The following is a 15,485-nucleotide window of genomic DNA, read 5'->3' as shown; positions in this document are numbered from 1 at the left end:
TTTCTAGGGTTCAGGGTAGCCCTTAAATACTAAATTTAAGGGCGTGTTTAGGTCGGGGGGGTTAGTAGCCAATGGCTACTAGCCCTGAGGGTGGGTACACCCTCTTTGTGCCTCCTCCCAAGGGGAGGGGGTCACAATCCTAACCCTATTGGGGGAATCCTCCATCTGCAAGATGGAGGATTTCTAAAAGTTAGAGTCACTTCAGCTCAGGACACCTTAGGGGCTGTCCTGACTGGCCAGTGACTCCTCCTTGTTTTTCTCATTATTTTCTCCGGCCTTGCCGCCAAAAGTGGGGCCTGGCCGGAGGGGGCGGGCAACTCCACTAGCTGGAGTGTCCTGCTGGGTTGGCACAAAGGAGGTGAGCCTTTGAGGCTCACCGCCAGGTGTGACAATTCCTGCCTGGGGGAGGTGTTAGCATCTCCACCCAGTGCAGGCTTTGTTACTGGCCTCAGAGTGACAAAGGCACTCTCCCCATGGGGCCAGCAACATGTCTCGGTTTGTGGCAGGCTGCTAAAACTAGTCAGCCTACACAGATAGTCGGTTAAGTTTCAGGGGGCACCTCTAAGGTGCCCTCTGGGGTGTATTTTACAATAAAATGTACACTGGCATCAGTGTGCATTTATTGTGCTGAGAAGTTTGATACCAAACTTCCCAGTTTTCAGTGTAGCCATTATGGTGCTGTGGAGTTCGTGTTTGACAGACTCCCAGACCATATACTCTTATGGCTACCCTGCACTTACAATGTCTAAGGTTTTGTTTAGACACTGTAGGGGTACCATGCTCATGCACTGGTACCCTCACCTATGGTATAGTGCACCCTGCCTTAGGGCTGTAAGGCCTGCTAGAGGGGTGTCTTACCTATACTGCATAGGCAGTGAGAGGCTGGCATGGCACCCTGAGGGGAGTGCCATGTCGACTTACTCGTTTTGTCCTCACTAGCACACACAAGCTGGCAAGCAGTGTGTCTGTGCTGAGTGAGAGGTCTCCAGGGTGGCATAAGACATGCTGCAGCCCTTAGAGACCTTCCTTGGCATCAGGGCCCTTGGTACTAGAAGTACCAGTTACAAGGGACTTATCTGAATGCCAGGGTGTGCCAATTGTGGATACAATGGTACATTTTAGGTGAAGGAACACTGGTGCTGGGGCCTGGTTAGCAGGGTCCCAGCACACTTCTCAGTCAAGTCAGGCATCAGTATCAGGCAAAAAGTGGGGGGTAACTGCAACAGGGAGCCATTTCTTTACAGTGTGCATTTATTGTGCTGAGAAGTTTGATACCAAACTTCCCAGTTTTCAGTGTAGCCATTATGGTGCTGTGGAGTTCGTGTTTGACAAACTCCCAGACCATATACTCTTATGGCTACCCTGCACTTACAATGTCTAAGGTTTTGTTTAGACACTGTAGGGGTACCATGCTCATGCACTGGTACCCTCACCTATGGTATAGTGCACCCTGCCTTAGGGCTGTAAGGCCTGCTAGAGGGGTGTCTTTACCTATACTGCATAGGCAGTGAGAGGCTGGCATGGCACCCTGAGGGGAGTGCCATGTCGACTTACTCGTTTTGTCCTCACTAGCATACACAAGCTGGCAAGCAGTGTGTCTGTGCTGAGTGAGAGGTCTCCAGGGTGGCATAAGACATGCTGCAGCCCTTAGAGACCTTCCTTGGCATCAGGGCCCTTGGTACTAGAAGTACCAGTTACAAGGGACTTATCTGGATGCCAGGGTCTGCCAATTGTGGATACAAAAGTACAGGTTAGGGAAAGAACACTGGTGCTGGGGCCTGGTTAGCAGGCCTCAGCACACTTTCAATTGTAAACATAGCATCAGCAAAGGCAAAAAGTCAGGGGGCAACCATGCCAAGGAGGCATTTCCTTACATATACGCAATAGCCATTGTGGATAATAGTTAATACCCAGTTGTCTGTTGTAATTGAGGTTGGTAGGCTGACTGTTTGTGAGGTGGATGCCTCAAGTGTTTGGGTTCTAAATCCACCTCTGTATTGAAGTTTCCGAAAGGACCCCCTGTATTGTGTGGTATACAAAGCACCCATGGCTTTAGCGGTGTCCGAATCTTTTCATTTTTCTCAATAGCCGAGTCTACTGCGGGGCCAAAAAGTTGTTTTTGATTAAACAGCATTTTAAGGACTGCCTGTTGAAATTCATGCTTAAATCCTGAAGACCTAAGCCATGTGTGTCTCCGTATAGTGACAGCAGTATTAATTGTTCTAGCTGCTGTGTCTGCAGAATCTAGGGCTGACCTGATTTGGTTGTTTGTAATAGCATGCCCTTCGACTATTTGTTGCACCCCTTTTTGTTGGCCTTTGGGGAGATGTTGTATTATATCCTTCATCTCATCCCAGTGGACCCTAACATATCTAGCCAACTGTGCTTGAGATGCTACCCTCTTGCCCACAGCATCAAATTTTCTGCTCTCCTTGTCTGGTGGGGGTGCATCCCCGGATGGTTGGGAGTTTGCTCTTTTCCTGGCCGCGCTTACGACTACAGAGTCAGGAGGCAATTGCTGTGTAATAAAGGCAGGATCAGAGTGAGGTGGCTTATATTTTTTCTCCACTCAGAGTAATTATCCTACCCTTCACTGGCTCTTGGAAAATGTGGTGTGCTTGCTTTAACATGCCCGGAAGCATGGGAACGGACTGATAGTGTGTCTAGAGAATAGTGTGTTAAAAAGAAAATCATCCTCTAAGAGCTTAGTGTGCATGGTGACATTGTGGTAGGATGCCGCCCTCGCTAAAACCTGAGTATATCCGGTACTATCCTCCGGTGGTGATGGCTTGGCGGGATAGCAGTCTGGGTTATCAGGAATGGGATCTGGACCATACAGATCCCATGGATACACATTGTCTTGCTGTGAATCAAATGAATGTACAGGAGATTGTACAGGTGTGGGAGTAGTAGGGGGAAGAGACAAGCAAGTGAGGAGAATGAGGAGGAGAAAATTGAGGAGGTGGAGATTTTGGTTTAGTCTTTGGCACTTTAGCTGGTGGCCGAGCAGTGTCCAAATTGTTCTTGAAAGGCCAATTTCCTATTAGGCTTCAGGAGGAGGTGCAATTATAATTTTGCCAGTGTCCTTGTGACTATGAATTCTGGCTTGCCTTTCTATATCCTCCATTTGTGAGTGTTCCTCCGTGATTCTATGGCTTTCTTTAAGTACTTGCTAAAGTCCATGTTCCTCCGTATAAACTGGCCTTTTTGGTTCTGAAGCTGTTTTTTTCTGTATCGAAAGGCTGGGAGTGGATGTTGGCCTCGGCTCTGAAAGTGTTTTTCAATGTTTCAACTCGAAGCATCGATGTCTGATAGTTTCAGAGACAGAGCTTCGTCTCGAGTCTGAAGGCTTTGGTGGCGTGGCCTTTTTCGGTGCCCAAGTTGTAGGTTGGTCAACAAAGGTCTTTTTACGGGTCGAGCCATGGCCTTCCGGCAGTGTCGTTCAAGGCCTTATGTTTGGGCTTGGCTGTGACACCGGCAGGCGTACTCATGTGCTGTCTTGCCTTGACTAGTCTGTCCTCCTCGGACTCCTGCTCGGAATTGGACCCTCTGTCTGAGACTGCCATGTGCATGATCTCCTCTTCCTCGACGTCGGGACGTTCGGTGCTCTTCGATGCCATCTCGAGTCTTCATGCTCTTCTGTCTGAGAGTTTTCTTCGAACGGCAGGATCTGCAGTCCTCACAATTTTCTTCCCAATGGTCTGGGGAGAGACCGAGATTACAGACGAGATGTTGGTCTGTGTAGGGAAATTTTGCGTGGCACCGAAGACAAAAGTGTAATGGGGCCCGGTCCATGAGGCTTCCACGTGGTCGACCCGACTAGGTGAGAGTAGGGCAAACGCGCCCCAAAGGGCGAGTAAAGACGTTTGACCCGACAGTACCGAAGTATGGATGGAAGATGTTACGCGATCGAAACAATACCGACGAGAATTAGCGAGTTGTAGAACTTTTCCGACTCGAACTATCAGAGCGAAAAGAAACCAGTCCGAACCAGATAGTGGAAAGAAAACAATCTAATATTGAGTCGATGCCCTTGCGCAATGGAGAAGAGGAGGAGTCACTCGATCCCTTGACTCGAAAACACTTCTTAGAAGAAAAACAACTTGTAACACTCCAAGCCCAACACTAGATGGCAGAATATGCATAGCATGTGTATCTGCAGCTACACAAGCCATCAAACGTGTAATATATATATATATATATATATATATAGTTTAAATCACTGACCACACTGGTCTTGGAGTTTTAAACATTTTATCACCTCCAAGAGCAAGTGATACTGATCAACTTACTAAAACAGTAGACAGGAAATTTAGTTATCAAACTGTAATGCAATGGTACTTGCAGCCCTGGGATGCCAATGCTATACAGTATAACCACCATGGATGCTTTCTTAAGAATTGGTTGATAACAGGCCACAGATACTATGCTGATTGTTATAAATGCAGGCCAACCTAAAAAGTAATTATAGTTTTGAACTGACCTCAGAAAGAGGCTCTCCCAAGGTGTCCTAACTGCGTTCAAAATGTACAATTCACTGGTTTGTATTGCTATAGTGAGTCACAAATACATATGTTGATATTCAAGACATTTCCAATCATTTAATAGTTCCGTGCAAATCCAAGATTTACCATGCTTGAAATTCTTTAAGTAGCCTTTGACTTAAAATCTGTTACTTACTTGATCTTTTCTTCCACTGATCGTTAAGTTGCTTATAGCCCAGGCAGCTTCTTTTTGTGTGCCAAAATCCCCCTGAAATATAAATACGAATGTAAATAAAGTTTTTTTGTTGAGGTAGGTAAGATAAAGTGAATATAAAAAGGAATTCAGAACAAAGTCACCTTTTTAGTGGCTGGGACATAAGGAAACCATTACATTAACAATAGGTTTGTGTAGGAAGTTGGCTCTGTATGTGCTATTTCAAAGTAAGGAATAGCATGCACAGAGTCCAAGGGTTCCCCTTAGAGGTAAAATAGTGGTAAAAATAGATAATACTAATGCTCTATTTTGTGGTAGTGTGGTCGAGCAGTAGGCTTATCCAAGGAGTAGTGTTAAGCATTTGTTGTACATACACAGACAATAAATGAGGTACACACACTCAGAGACAAATCCAGCCAATAGGTTTTGTATAGAAAAATATCTTTTCTTAGTTTATTTTAAGAACCACAGGTTCAAATTCTACATGTAATATCTTATTCGAAAGGTATTGCAGGTAAGTACTTTAGGAACTTCAAATCATAAAAATTGCATGTATACTTTTCAAGTTATTCACAAATAGCTGTTTTAAAAGTGGACACAGTGCAATTTTCACAGTTCCTAGGGGAGGTAAGTATTTGTTAGGTTAACCAGGTAAGTAAGACACTTACAGGGCTCAGTTCTTGGTCCAAGGTAGCCCACCGTTGGGGGTTCAGAGCAACCCCAAAGTCACCACACCAGCAGCTCAGGGCCGGTCAGGTGCAGAGTTCAAAGTGGTGCCCAAAACACATAGGCTAGAATGGAGAGGAGGGGGTGCCCCGGTTCCGGTCTGCTTGCAGGTAAGTACCCGCGTCTTCGGAGGGCAGACCAGGGGGGTTTTGTAGGGCACCGGGGGGGACACAAGTCCACACAGAAATTTCACCCTCAGCGGCGCGGGGGCGGCCGGGTGCAGTGTAGAAACAAGCGTCGGGTTCGAAATGTTAGTCTATGAGAGATCTCGGGATCTCTTCAGCGCTGCAGGCAGGCAAGGGGGGGGTTCCTCGGGGAAACCTCCACTTGGGCAAGGGAGAGGGACTCCTGGGGGTCACTTCTCCAGTGAAAGTCCGGTCCTTCAGTGTAAGGAAATGCCTCCTTGGCATGGTTGCCCCCTGACTTTTTGCCTTTGCTGATGCTATGTTTACAATTGAAAGTGTGCTGAGGCCTGCTAACCAGGCCCCAGCACCAGTGTTCTTTCCCTAACCTGTACTTTTGTATCCACAATTGGCAGACCCTGGCATCCAGATAAGTCCCTTGTAACTGGTACTTCTAGTACCAAGGGCCCTGATGCCAAGGAAGGTCTCTAAGGGCTGCAGCATGTCTTATGCCACCCTGGAGACCTCTCACTCAGCACAGACACACTGCTTGCCAGCTTGTGTGTGCTAGTGAGGACAAAACGAGTAAGTCGACATGGCACTCCCCTCAGGGTGCCATGCCAGCCTCTCACTGCCTATGCAGTATAGGTAAGACACCCCTCTAGCAGGCCTTACAGCCCTAAGGCAGGGTGCACTATACCATAGGTGAGGGTACCAGTGCATGAGCATGGTACCCCTACAGTGTCTAAACAAAACCTTAGACATTGTAAGTGCAGGGTAGCCATAAGAGTATATGGTCTGGGAGTCTGTCAAACACGAACTCCACAGCACCATAATGGCTACACTGAAAACTGGGAAGTTTGGTATCAAACTTCTCAGCACAATAAATGCACACTGATGCCAGTGTACATTTTATTGTAAAATACACCACAGAGGGCACCTTAGAGGTGCCCCCTGAAACTTAACCGACTGTCTGTGTAGGCTGACTGGTTCCAGCAGCCTGCCACACTAGAGACATGTTGCTGGCCCCATGGGGAGAGTGCCTTTGTCACTCTGAGGCCAGTAACAAAGCCTGCACTGGGTGGAGATGCTAACACCTCCCCCAGGCAGGAGCTGTGACACCTGGCGGTGAGCCTCAAAGGCTCACCCCTTTGTCACGGCCCAGCAGGGCACTCCAGCTTAGTGGAGTTGCCCGCCCCCTCCGGCCACGGCCCCCACTTTTGGCGGCAAGGCTGGAGGGAACAAAGAAAGCAACAAGGAGGAGTCACTGGCCAGTCAGGACAGCCCCTAAGGTGTCCTGAGCTGAAGTGACTCTAACTTTTAGAAATCCTCCATCTTGCAGATGGAGGATTCCCCCAATAGGGTTAGGATTGTGACCCCCTCCCCTTGGGAGGAGGCACAAAGAGGGTGTACCCACCCTCAGGGCTAGTAGCCATTGGCTACTAACCCCCCAGACCTAAACACGCCCTTAAATTTAGTATTTAAGGGCTACCCTGAACCCTAGAAAATCAGATTCCTGCAACTACAAGAAGAAGGACTGCCCAGCTGAAAACCCCTGCAGCGGAAGACCAGAAGACGACAACTGCCTTGGCTCCAGAAACTCACCGGCCTGTCTCCTGCCTTCCAAAGATCCTGCTCCAGCGACGCCTTCCAAAGGGACCAGCGACCTCGACATCCTCTGAGGACTGCCCCTGCTTCAAAAAGACAAGAAACTCCCGAGGACAGCGGACCTGCTCCAAGAAAAGCTGCAACTTTGTTTCCAGCAGCTTTAAAGAACCCTGCAAGCTCCCCGCAAGAAGCGTGAGACTTGCAACACTGCACCCGGCGACCCCGACTCGGCTGGTGGCGATCCAACACCTCAGGAGGGACCCCAGGACTACTCTGATACTGTGAGTACCAAAACCTGTCCCCCCTGAGCCCCCACAGCGCCGCCTGCAGAGGGAATCCCGAGGCTTCCCCTGACCGCGACTCTTTGAACCTAAAGTCCCGACGCCTGGGAGAGACCCTGCACCCGCAGCCCCCAGGACCTGACGGACCGGACTTTCACTGGAGGAGTGACCCCCAGGAGTCCCTCTCCCTTGATCAAGTGGAGGTTTCCCCGAGGAACCCCCCCCTTGCCTGCCTGCAGCGCTAAAGAGATCCCTAGATCTCCCATTGACTTCCATTACAAACCCGACGCTTGTTTCTACACTGCACCCGGCCGCCCCCGCGCTGCTGAGGGTGAAATTTCTGTGTGGGCTTGTGTCCCCCCCGGTGCCCTACAAAACCCCCCTGGTCTGCCCTCCGAAGACGCGGGTACTTACCTGCAAGCAGACCGGAACCGGGGCACCCCCTTCTCTCCATTCTAGCCTATGTGTTTTGGGCACCACTTTGAACTCTGCACCTGACCGGCCCTGAGCTGCTGGTGTGGTGACTTTGGGGTTGCTCTGAACCCCCAACGGTGGGCTACCTTGGACCAAGAACTAAGCCCTGTAAGTGTCTTACTTACCTGGTTAACCTAACAAAAACTTACCTCCCCTAGGAACTGTGAAAATTGCACTAAGTGTCCACTTTTAAAACAGCTATTTGTGAATAACTTGAAAAGTATACATGCAATTTTTATGATTTAAAGTTCCTAAAGTACTTACCTGCAATACCTTTCAAATGAGCTATTACATGTAGAATTTGAACCTGTGGTTCTTTAAATAAACTAAGAAACGATATTTTTCTATATAAAAACCTATTGGCTGGATTTGTCTCTGAGTGTGTGTACCTCATTTATTGTCTATGTGTATGTACAACAAATGCTTAACACTACTCCTTGGATAAGCCTACTGCTCGACCACACTACCACAAAATAGAGCATTAGTATTATCTATTTTTACCACTATTTTACCTCTAAGGGGAACCCTTGGACTCTGTGCATGCTATTCCTTACTTTGAAATAGCACATACAGAGCCAACTTCCTACATTGGTGGATCAGCGGTGGGGTACAAGACTTTGCATTTGCTGGACTACTCAGCCAATACCTGATCACACGACAAATTCCAAAATTGTCATTAGAAATTGATTTTTGCAATTTGAAAAGTTTTCTAAATTCTTAAAAGACCTGCTAGGGCCTTGTGTTAGATCCTGTTTAGCATTTCTTTTAGAGTTTAAAAGTTTGTTAAAAGTTTGAATTAGATTCTAGAACCAGTTTTAGTTTCTTAAAAAGTATTCCAACTTTTAGAAGCATAATGTCTAGCACAGATGTGACTGTGGTGGAACTCGACACCACACCTTACCTCCATCTTAAGATGAGGGAGCTAAGGTCACTCTGTAAAATAAAGAAAATAACAATGGGCCCCAAACCTACCAAAATACAGCTCCAGGAGCTTTTGGCAGAGTTTGAAAAGGCCAACCCCTCTGAGGGTGGCAACTCAGAGGAAGAGGATAGTGACTTGGAGGACAATTCCCCCCTACCAGTCCTATCTAGGGAGAACAGGGTCCCTCAAACCCTGACTCCTAAAATAATAGTCAGAGATGCTGGTTCCCTCACAGGAGAGACCAACACCTCTGAAATCACTGAGGATAGCCCCAGTGAAGAGGACATCCAGTTAGCCAGGATGGCCAAAAGATTGGCTTTGGAAAGACAGATCCTAGCCATAGAGAGGGAAAGACCAGAGATGGGCCTAGGACCCATCAATGGTGGCAGCAACATAAATAGGGTCAGAGATTCTCCTGACATGTTGAAAATCCCCAAAGGGATTGTAACTAAATATGAAGATGGTGATGACATCACCAAATGGTTCACAGCTTTTGAGAGGGCTTGTGTAACCAGAAAAGTGAACAGATCTCACTGGGGTGCTCTCCTTTGGGAAATGTTCACAGGAAAGTGTAGGGATAGACTCCTCACACTCTCTGGACAAGATGCAGAATCTTATGACCTCATGAAGGGTACCCTGATTGAGGGCTTTGGATTCTCCACTGAGGAGTACAGGATTAGGTTCAGGGGGGCTCAAAAATCCTCGAGCCAGACCTGGGTTGACTTTGTTGACTACTCAGTGAAAACACTAGATGGTTGGATTCAAGGCAGTGGTGTAAGTAATTATGATGGGCTGTACAATTTATTTGTGAAAGAACACCTGTTAAGTAATTGTTTCAATGATAAACTGCATCAGCATCTGGTAGACCTAGGACCAATTTCTCCCCAAGAATTGGGAAAGAAGGCGGACCATTGGGTCAAGACAAGGGTGTCCAAGACTTCAACAGGGGGTGACCAAAAGAAAGGGGTCACAAAGACTCCCCAGCAGAAGGGTGATGAGACAACCAAAACTAAAAATAGTAAAGAGTCTTCTACAGGCCCCCAAAAACCTGCACAGGAGGGTGGGCCCAGAGCCTCTTCACAAAACAATGGGTACAAGGGTAAAAACTTTGATCCCAAAAAGGCCTGGTGTCATAGCTGTAAACAGCATGGACACCAAACTGGAGACAAGGCCTGTCCCAAGAAAGGTTCCACTCCAAACTCCCATCCAGGTAACACTGGTATGGCTAGTCTCCAAGTGGGATCAACAGTGTGCCCAGAGCAAATCAGGGTTCACACTGAAGCTACTCTAGTTTGAGGGTGGGGTGGATTTAGCCACACTAGCTGTCTGGCCGCCTAACATGCAAAAATACAGACAGCAACTCTTAATTAATGGGACTAGAATAGAGGGCCTGAGGGATACAGGTGCCAGTGTCACCATGGTGACAGAGAAACTGGTTTCCCCTGGCCAATACCTGACTGGAAAAACTTACACAGTCACCAACGCTGACAATCAGAGAAAAGTACATCCCATGGCAATGGTTACTTTAGAATGGGGAGGGGTCAATGGCCTGAAACAGGTGGTGGTCTCCTCAAATATCCCAGTGGACTGTCTGCTTGGAAATGACCTGGAGTCCTCAGCATGGGCTGAGGTAGAACTAAAAACCCATGCAGCAATGCTGGGTATCCCTGAACTGGTGTGTGTGAAAACAAGAGCACAATGCAAGGCACAGGGTGAACAAGTAGAGCTGGAGTCTGGAAAAATGGCCCAGCCTACCAAGAGAACAGGAAAGTCAGTTGGGAAACCAACTGCAACACAGCAAAAGAAAGGGAACCTCTCTTCTCAGGAAGAAGTTCTGCCCTCTGAGGGAACTGAGCCTTTGGAGCTTGAACCTTACCAGGTTGAGCTCTTAGGCCCAGGGGGACCCTCCAGGGAGGAGCTGTGTAAGGGACAAGAAACCTGTCCCTCTCTTGAAGGCCTTAGGCAGCAAGCTGCTGAAGAGTCCAAGGGCAAGAAAAATGGAACACATAGGGTCTATTGGGAAGATGGACTCCTGTACACTGAGGCCAGAGACCCCAAACCTGGTGCCACTAGGAGAGTGGTAGTGCCTCAGCTGTTCAGAGAATTCATCCTAACATTGGCCCATGACATTCCCCTTGCTGGACATTTGGGACAAACCAAGACGTGGGAGAGGTTAGTCAACCACTTCTACTGGCCCAATATGTCCAACATGGTTAAGGAGTTTTGCCTCTCCTGCCCCACCTGTCAAGCCAGTGGTAAGACAGGTGGGCATCCAAAGGCCCCCCTCATTCCACTTCCAGTGGTGGGGGTTCCCTTTGAAAGAGTGGGTGTGGACATAGTTGGTCCACTGGAACCTCCCACAGCCTCAGGAATGAAAATGTCACTTACCCAGTGTACATCTGTTCGTGGCATCAGTCGCTGAGATTCACATGGTATGCATGAGCTCGCCATCTGGTGTTGGGTCGGAGTGTTACAAGTTGTTTTTCTTCGAAGAAGTGTTTTCGAGTCACGGGGCCGAGTGACTCCACCTTCTGTGCTCATTGCGCATGGGCGTCGACTCCATCTTCGATTGTTTTCCCCGCAGAGGGTGAGGTAGGAGTTGTACTATAGTAATAGTGCCCGCGCAATGAAAAATGTAAGTATGTACCTATTAAAGGATTAAGTAATATATATACAAATGTACAAAATTGAAGGTAACTTCTGAACTGCTACAGGCTTCCGGGGAGGTGGGTGGGTCCATGTGAATCTCAGCGACTGATGCCACGAACAGATGTACACTGGGTAAGTGACATTTTCAGTTCGATGGCATCTGTCGCTGTAGATACACATGGTATGCATAGACTAGTAAGCAGTTAGTTCCCCATAAGCGGTGGTTTAGCCTGTAGGAGTAGAAGTTGTCTGAAATAGAGTTCTTAATACAGCTTGACCTACTGTAGCTTGTTGTGCGGATAGCACATCTATACAGTAGTGTTTGGTGAATGTGTGAGGCGTAGACCAAGTGGCTGCCTTACATATTTCTTGCATTGGGATGTTTCCTAAAAAGGCCATTGAAGCACCTTTTTTCCTTGTTGAATGTGCCCTGGGAGTAATGGGCAGTTGTCTTTTTGCTTTAAGGTAGCAGATTTGGATGCATTTAACTATCCATCTGGCTATACCTTGTTTTGATATTGGGTTACCTGCATGAGGTTTTTGGAATGCAATAAATAGCTGTTTAGTTTTTCTGATGTTCTTCGTTCTGTCAATGTAGTACATTAATGCTCTTTTGACATCTAATGTATGTAGTGCTCTTTCAGCCACAGAATCTGGCTGTGGGAAGAATACTGGTAGTTCTACCGTTTGATTTAGATGGAATGGAGAAATAACTTTTGGTAAAAATTTTGGATTAGGTCGTAGGACGACCTTATTTTTATGTATTTGTATAAAAGGCTCTTGTGTTGTGAACGCTTGAATTTCACTTACTCTTCTTAGAGATGTAATGGCGATGAGAAAGGCAACTTTCCAGGTGAGGAATTGTATTCCGCAAGAGTGCATGGGTTCGAAAGGTGGGCCCATGAGTCTTGTTAGAACCACGTTTAGGTTCCATGAAGGAACAGGTGGTGTTCTTGGTGGTATAATTCTTTTAAGCCCTTCTATGAATGCTTTGATAACTGGTATCCTATACAAGGAAGTTGAATATGTAGTTTGCAGGTATGCAGATATTGCTGCAAGATGTATTTTAATAGAAGAGAAGGCTAGCTTTGCTTTTTGTAAATGGAGCAAGTAATTTACTATATGTTTTGGAGTTGCCTCTAGTGGTTGTATCTGATTATGATGGCAGTACCAAACAAATCTTTTCCACTTACTTGCGTAGCAGTGTCTAGTGGATGGCCTTCTGGCCTGCTTTATGACTTCCATACACTCTTGGCTAAGTTGTAAGTGTCCGAATTCTAGGATTTCAGGAGCCAGATTGCTAGATTCAGCGATGCTGGGTCCGGGTGTCTGATCTGTTGGTTGTGTTGCGTTAACAGATCTGGTTTGTTGGGCAGTTTGATGTGTGGTACTACAGACAGATCTAGCAGTGTTGTGTACCAGGGTTGTCTTGCCCACGTTGGTGCTATTAAAATGAGTTTGAGTTTGTTTTGACTCAATTTGTTTACTAGGTAAGGAAGGAGAGGGAGAGGAGGAAAAGCGTAAGCAAATATTCCTGACCAGTTCATCCATAGGGCATTGCCTTGGGATTGCTTGTGTGGGTATCTGGACGCGAAGTTTTGGCATTTTGCGTTCTCTTTTGTTGCAAATAAGTCTATTTGTGGTGTTCCCCAGAGTGTGAAGTAGGTGTTCAGAATTTGTGGGTGGATTTCCCATTCGTGGACTTGCTGGTGATCTCGAGAGAGATTGTCTGCCAGCTGATTCTGGATCCCCGGAATAAACTGTGCTATTAGACCAATTTGATGGTGGATTGCCCACTTCCATATTTGTTGAGCTAACAAGCTTAACTGCGTTGAATGTGTTCCTCCTTGTTTGTTTAGATAATACATCGTTGTCATGTTGTCTGTTTTGACAAGGATGTATTTGTGGGTTATGATTGGTTGGAAAGCTTTTAGTGCTTGAAAAACTGCTAATAATTCTAGATGATTTATATGCAGTTTTGTTTGATGTATGTTCCATTGTCCTCTTATGTTGTGTTGATTGAGATGTGCTCCCCACCCTGTCATGGAAGCATCTGTTGTTATTACGTACTGTGGCACTGGGTCTTGGAAAGGCCGCCCTATGTTTAAATTTATACTGTTCCACCATAGAAGCGATAGGTAAGTTTGGCGGTCTAGCAACACCAGATCTAGAAGGTGACCCTGTGCTTGAGACCACTGTGAGGCTAGGCACTGTTGTAAGGGCCTCATGTGCAGTCTTGCGTTTGGGACAATGGCTATGCATGAGGACATCATGCCTAGGAGCTGTAGTATTGTTCTTGCTTGTATTGTTTGGTTTGGAGACATGTGTTGAATGACCCTGTTGAAATTGTGGATCCTTTGTGGAGTTGGCGTTGCTACTCCTTTTGTCGTGTCTATTATGGCTCCTAGATATTGCTGTACTTTGCTTGGCAGAATGTTTGATTTTGCAAAGTTGACGGTGAACCCTAGATTGTAGAGGGTTTGTATGACTTGATTTGTGTGGTTTGAGCATTGTGTGAGCGAACTGGTTTTGATTAGCCAGTCGTCTAGATACGGGAACACATGTATTTGCTGCCTTCTGATGTGTGCAGCGACTACTGCTAGGCATTTTGTGAATACTCTTGGAGCGGTTGTTAAACCAAAAGGCAATACTTTGAATTGGTAATGTATTCCTTTGAATACAAACCTTAGATATTTCCTGTGTGATTGATGTATTGGTATATGGAAATATGCGTCCTTGAGGTCTAGGGTTGTCATGTAGTCGTGTTTTCTGAGCAATGGTAACACTTCTTGTAGTGTGACCATGTGAAAGTGGTCTGATTTGATGAATGTGTTTACTACCCTGAGGTCTAGAATTGGTCTCAGTGTTTCGTCCTTTTTTGGTATCAAGAAGTACAGTGAATAAACTCCTGTGTTTATTTGTGTGCTTGGTACTAATTCTATTGCATTTTTTTGCAGTAGTGCTTGAACTTCTATCTCTAGAAGCTGTGAATGGTATTTTGATAAATTTTGTGATTTTGGTGGTATGTCTGGAGGGAATTGCATGAATTCTATGCAATAACCATGTTGGATAATTGCTAGGACCCATGTGTCTGTAGTTATTTTGTCCCATGCTTCGTAATATTGATGTATCCTCCCCCCCACTGGTGTTGTGTGGGAGGGGTGAGTGACGTGTGAGTCACTGCTTGTTGGTAGTGGTTTTGGGGCTTTGAAATCTTCCTCTATTCCTAGGAAATTGCCCCCCTCTATACTGGCCCCGAAAACCTCCCCTGTACTGTCCCTGGTAGGTGGGCGGTGCGGACTGTGAGGTGCTAGCTTGTGTGGCCTGACCCCGAAACCCTCCTCTAAAAGGTGTTTTGCGGAAGGTGTTATAAGATCCTCTGCTCTGCGGGGAGTAGAGTGCGCCCATGGCCTTGGCAGTGTCAGTGTCCTTCTTGAGCTTTTCTATGGCTGTGTCGACCTCCGGACCGAACAGAAGTTTCTCGTTTACTGGCATGTTAAGCACTGCCTGCTGAATTTCTGGCTTGAATCCAGACGTTCTGAGCCATGCGTGCCTACGGATGGTAACCGACGTATTAATGGTTCTTGCGGCCGTGTCTGCTGCATCCATGGAGGAGCGTATTTGATTGTTGGAAATGTTTTGACCCTCCTCAACAACCTGTTTTGCTCTTTTTTGCAGATCTTTTGGGAGATGTTCAATGAGATGCTGCATCTCATCCCAGTGGGCTCTGTCGTATCGCGCTAGCAGCGCTTGTGAATTTGCGATGCGCCACTGGTTTGCTGCTTGGACAGCAACCCTCTTCCCGGCTGCATCGAACTTCCTACTTTCTTTATCTGGGGGAGGTGCATCCCCAGAAGTGTGTGAGTTTGCCCGTTTTCTGGCAGCCCCTACCACCACAGAGTCTGGTGGCAGCTGAGAGGTGATGAATACGGGGTCCGTAGGAGGCGCCTTATACTTTTTGTCCACCCTAGGCGTCACTGCCCTACTTTTAACTGGCTCCTTGAA

At 46.9% G+C, this 15,485-nt stretch overlaps 1 protein-coding gene across 1 annotated transcript in view; it reads right to left on the bottom strand.

Annotated features, from left to right (window-relative positions):
- The window catches only part of KPNA4 (karyopherin subunit alpha 4), a 220,172-nt gene that overhangs the window by 153,258 nt on the left and 51,429 nt on the right, over window positions 1-15,485 (bottom strand). Inside the window, exon 14 of the mRNA XM_069213245.1 lies at window positions 4,681-4,752. Within this exon, the coding sequence (XP_069069346.1) occupies window positions 4,681-4,752 (72 nt within the window). The remainder of the gene's footprint in view (window positions 1-4,680; window positions 4,753-15,485) is intronic.

The sequence above is a fragment of the Pleurodeles waltl genome, chromosome 11 (genome assembly GCF_031143425.1).
Source record: "Pleurodeles waltl isolate 20211129_DDA chromosome 11, aPleWal1.hap1.20221129, whole genome shotgun sequence".
Lineage (NCBI taxonomy): Eukaryota > Metazoa > Chordata > Amphibia > Caudata > Salamandridae > Pleurodeles > Pleurodeles waltl.
The sequence above is the reverse complement of the archived record's forward strand: the minus strand, read 5'-3'. Positions and strand labels throughout refer to the sequence as shown.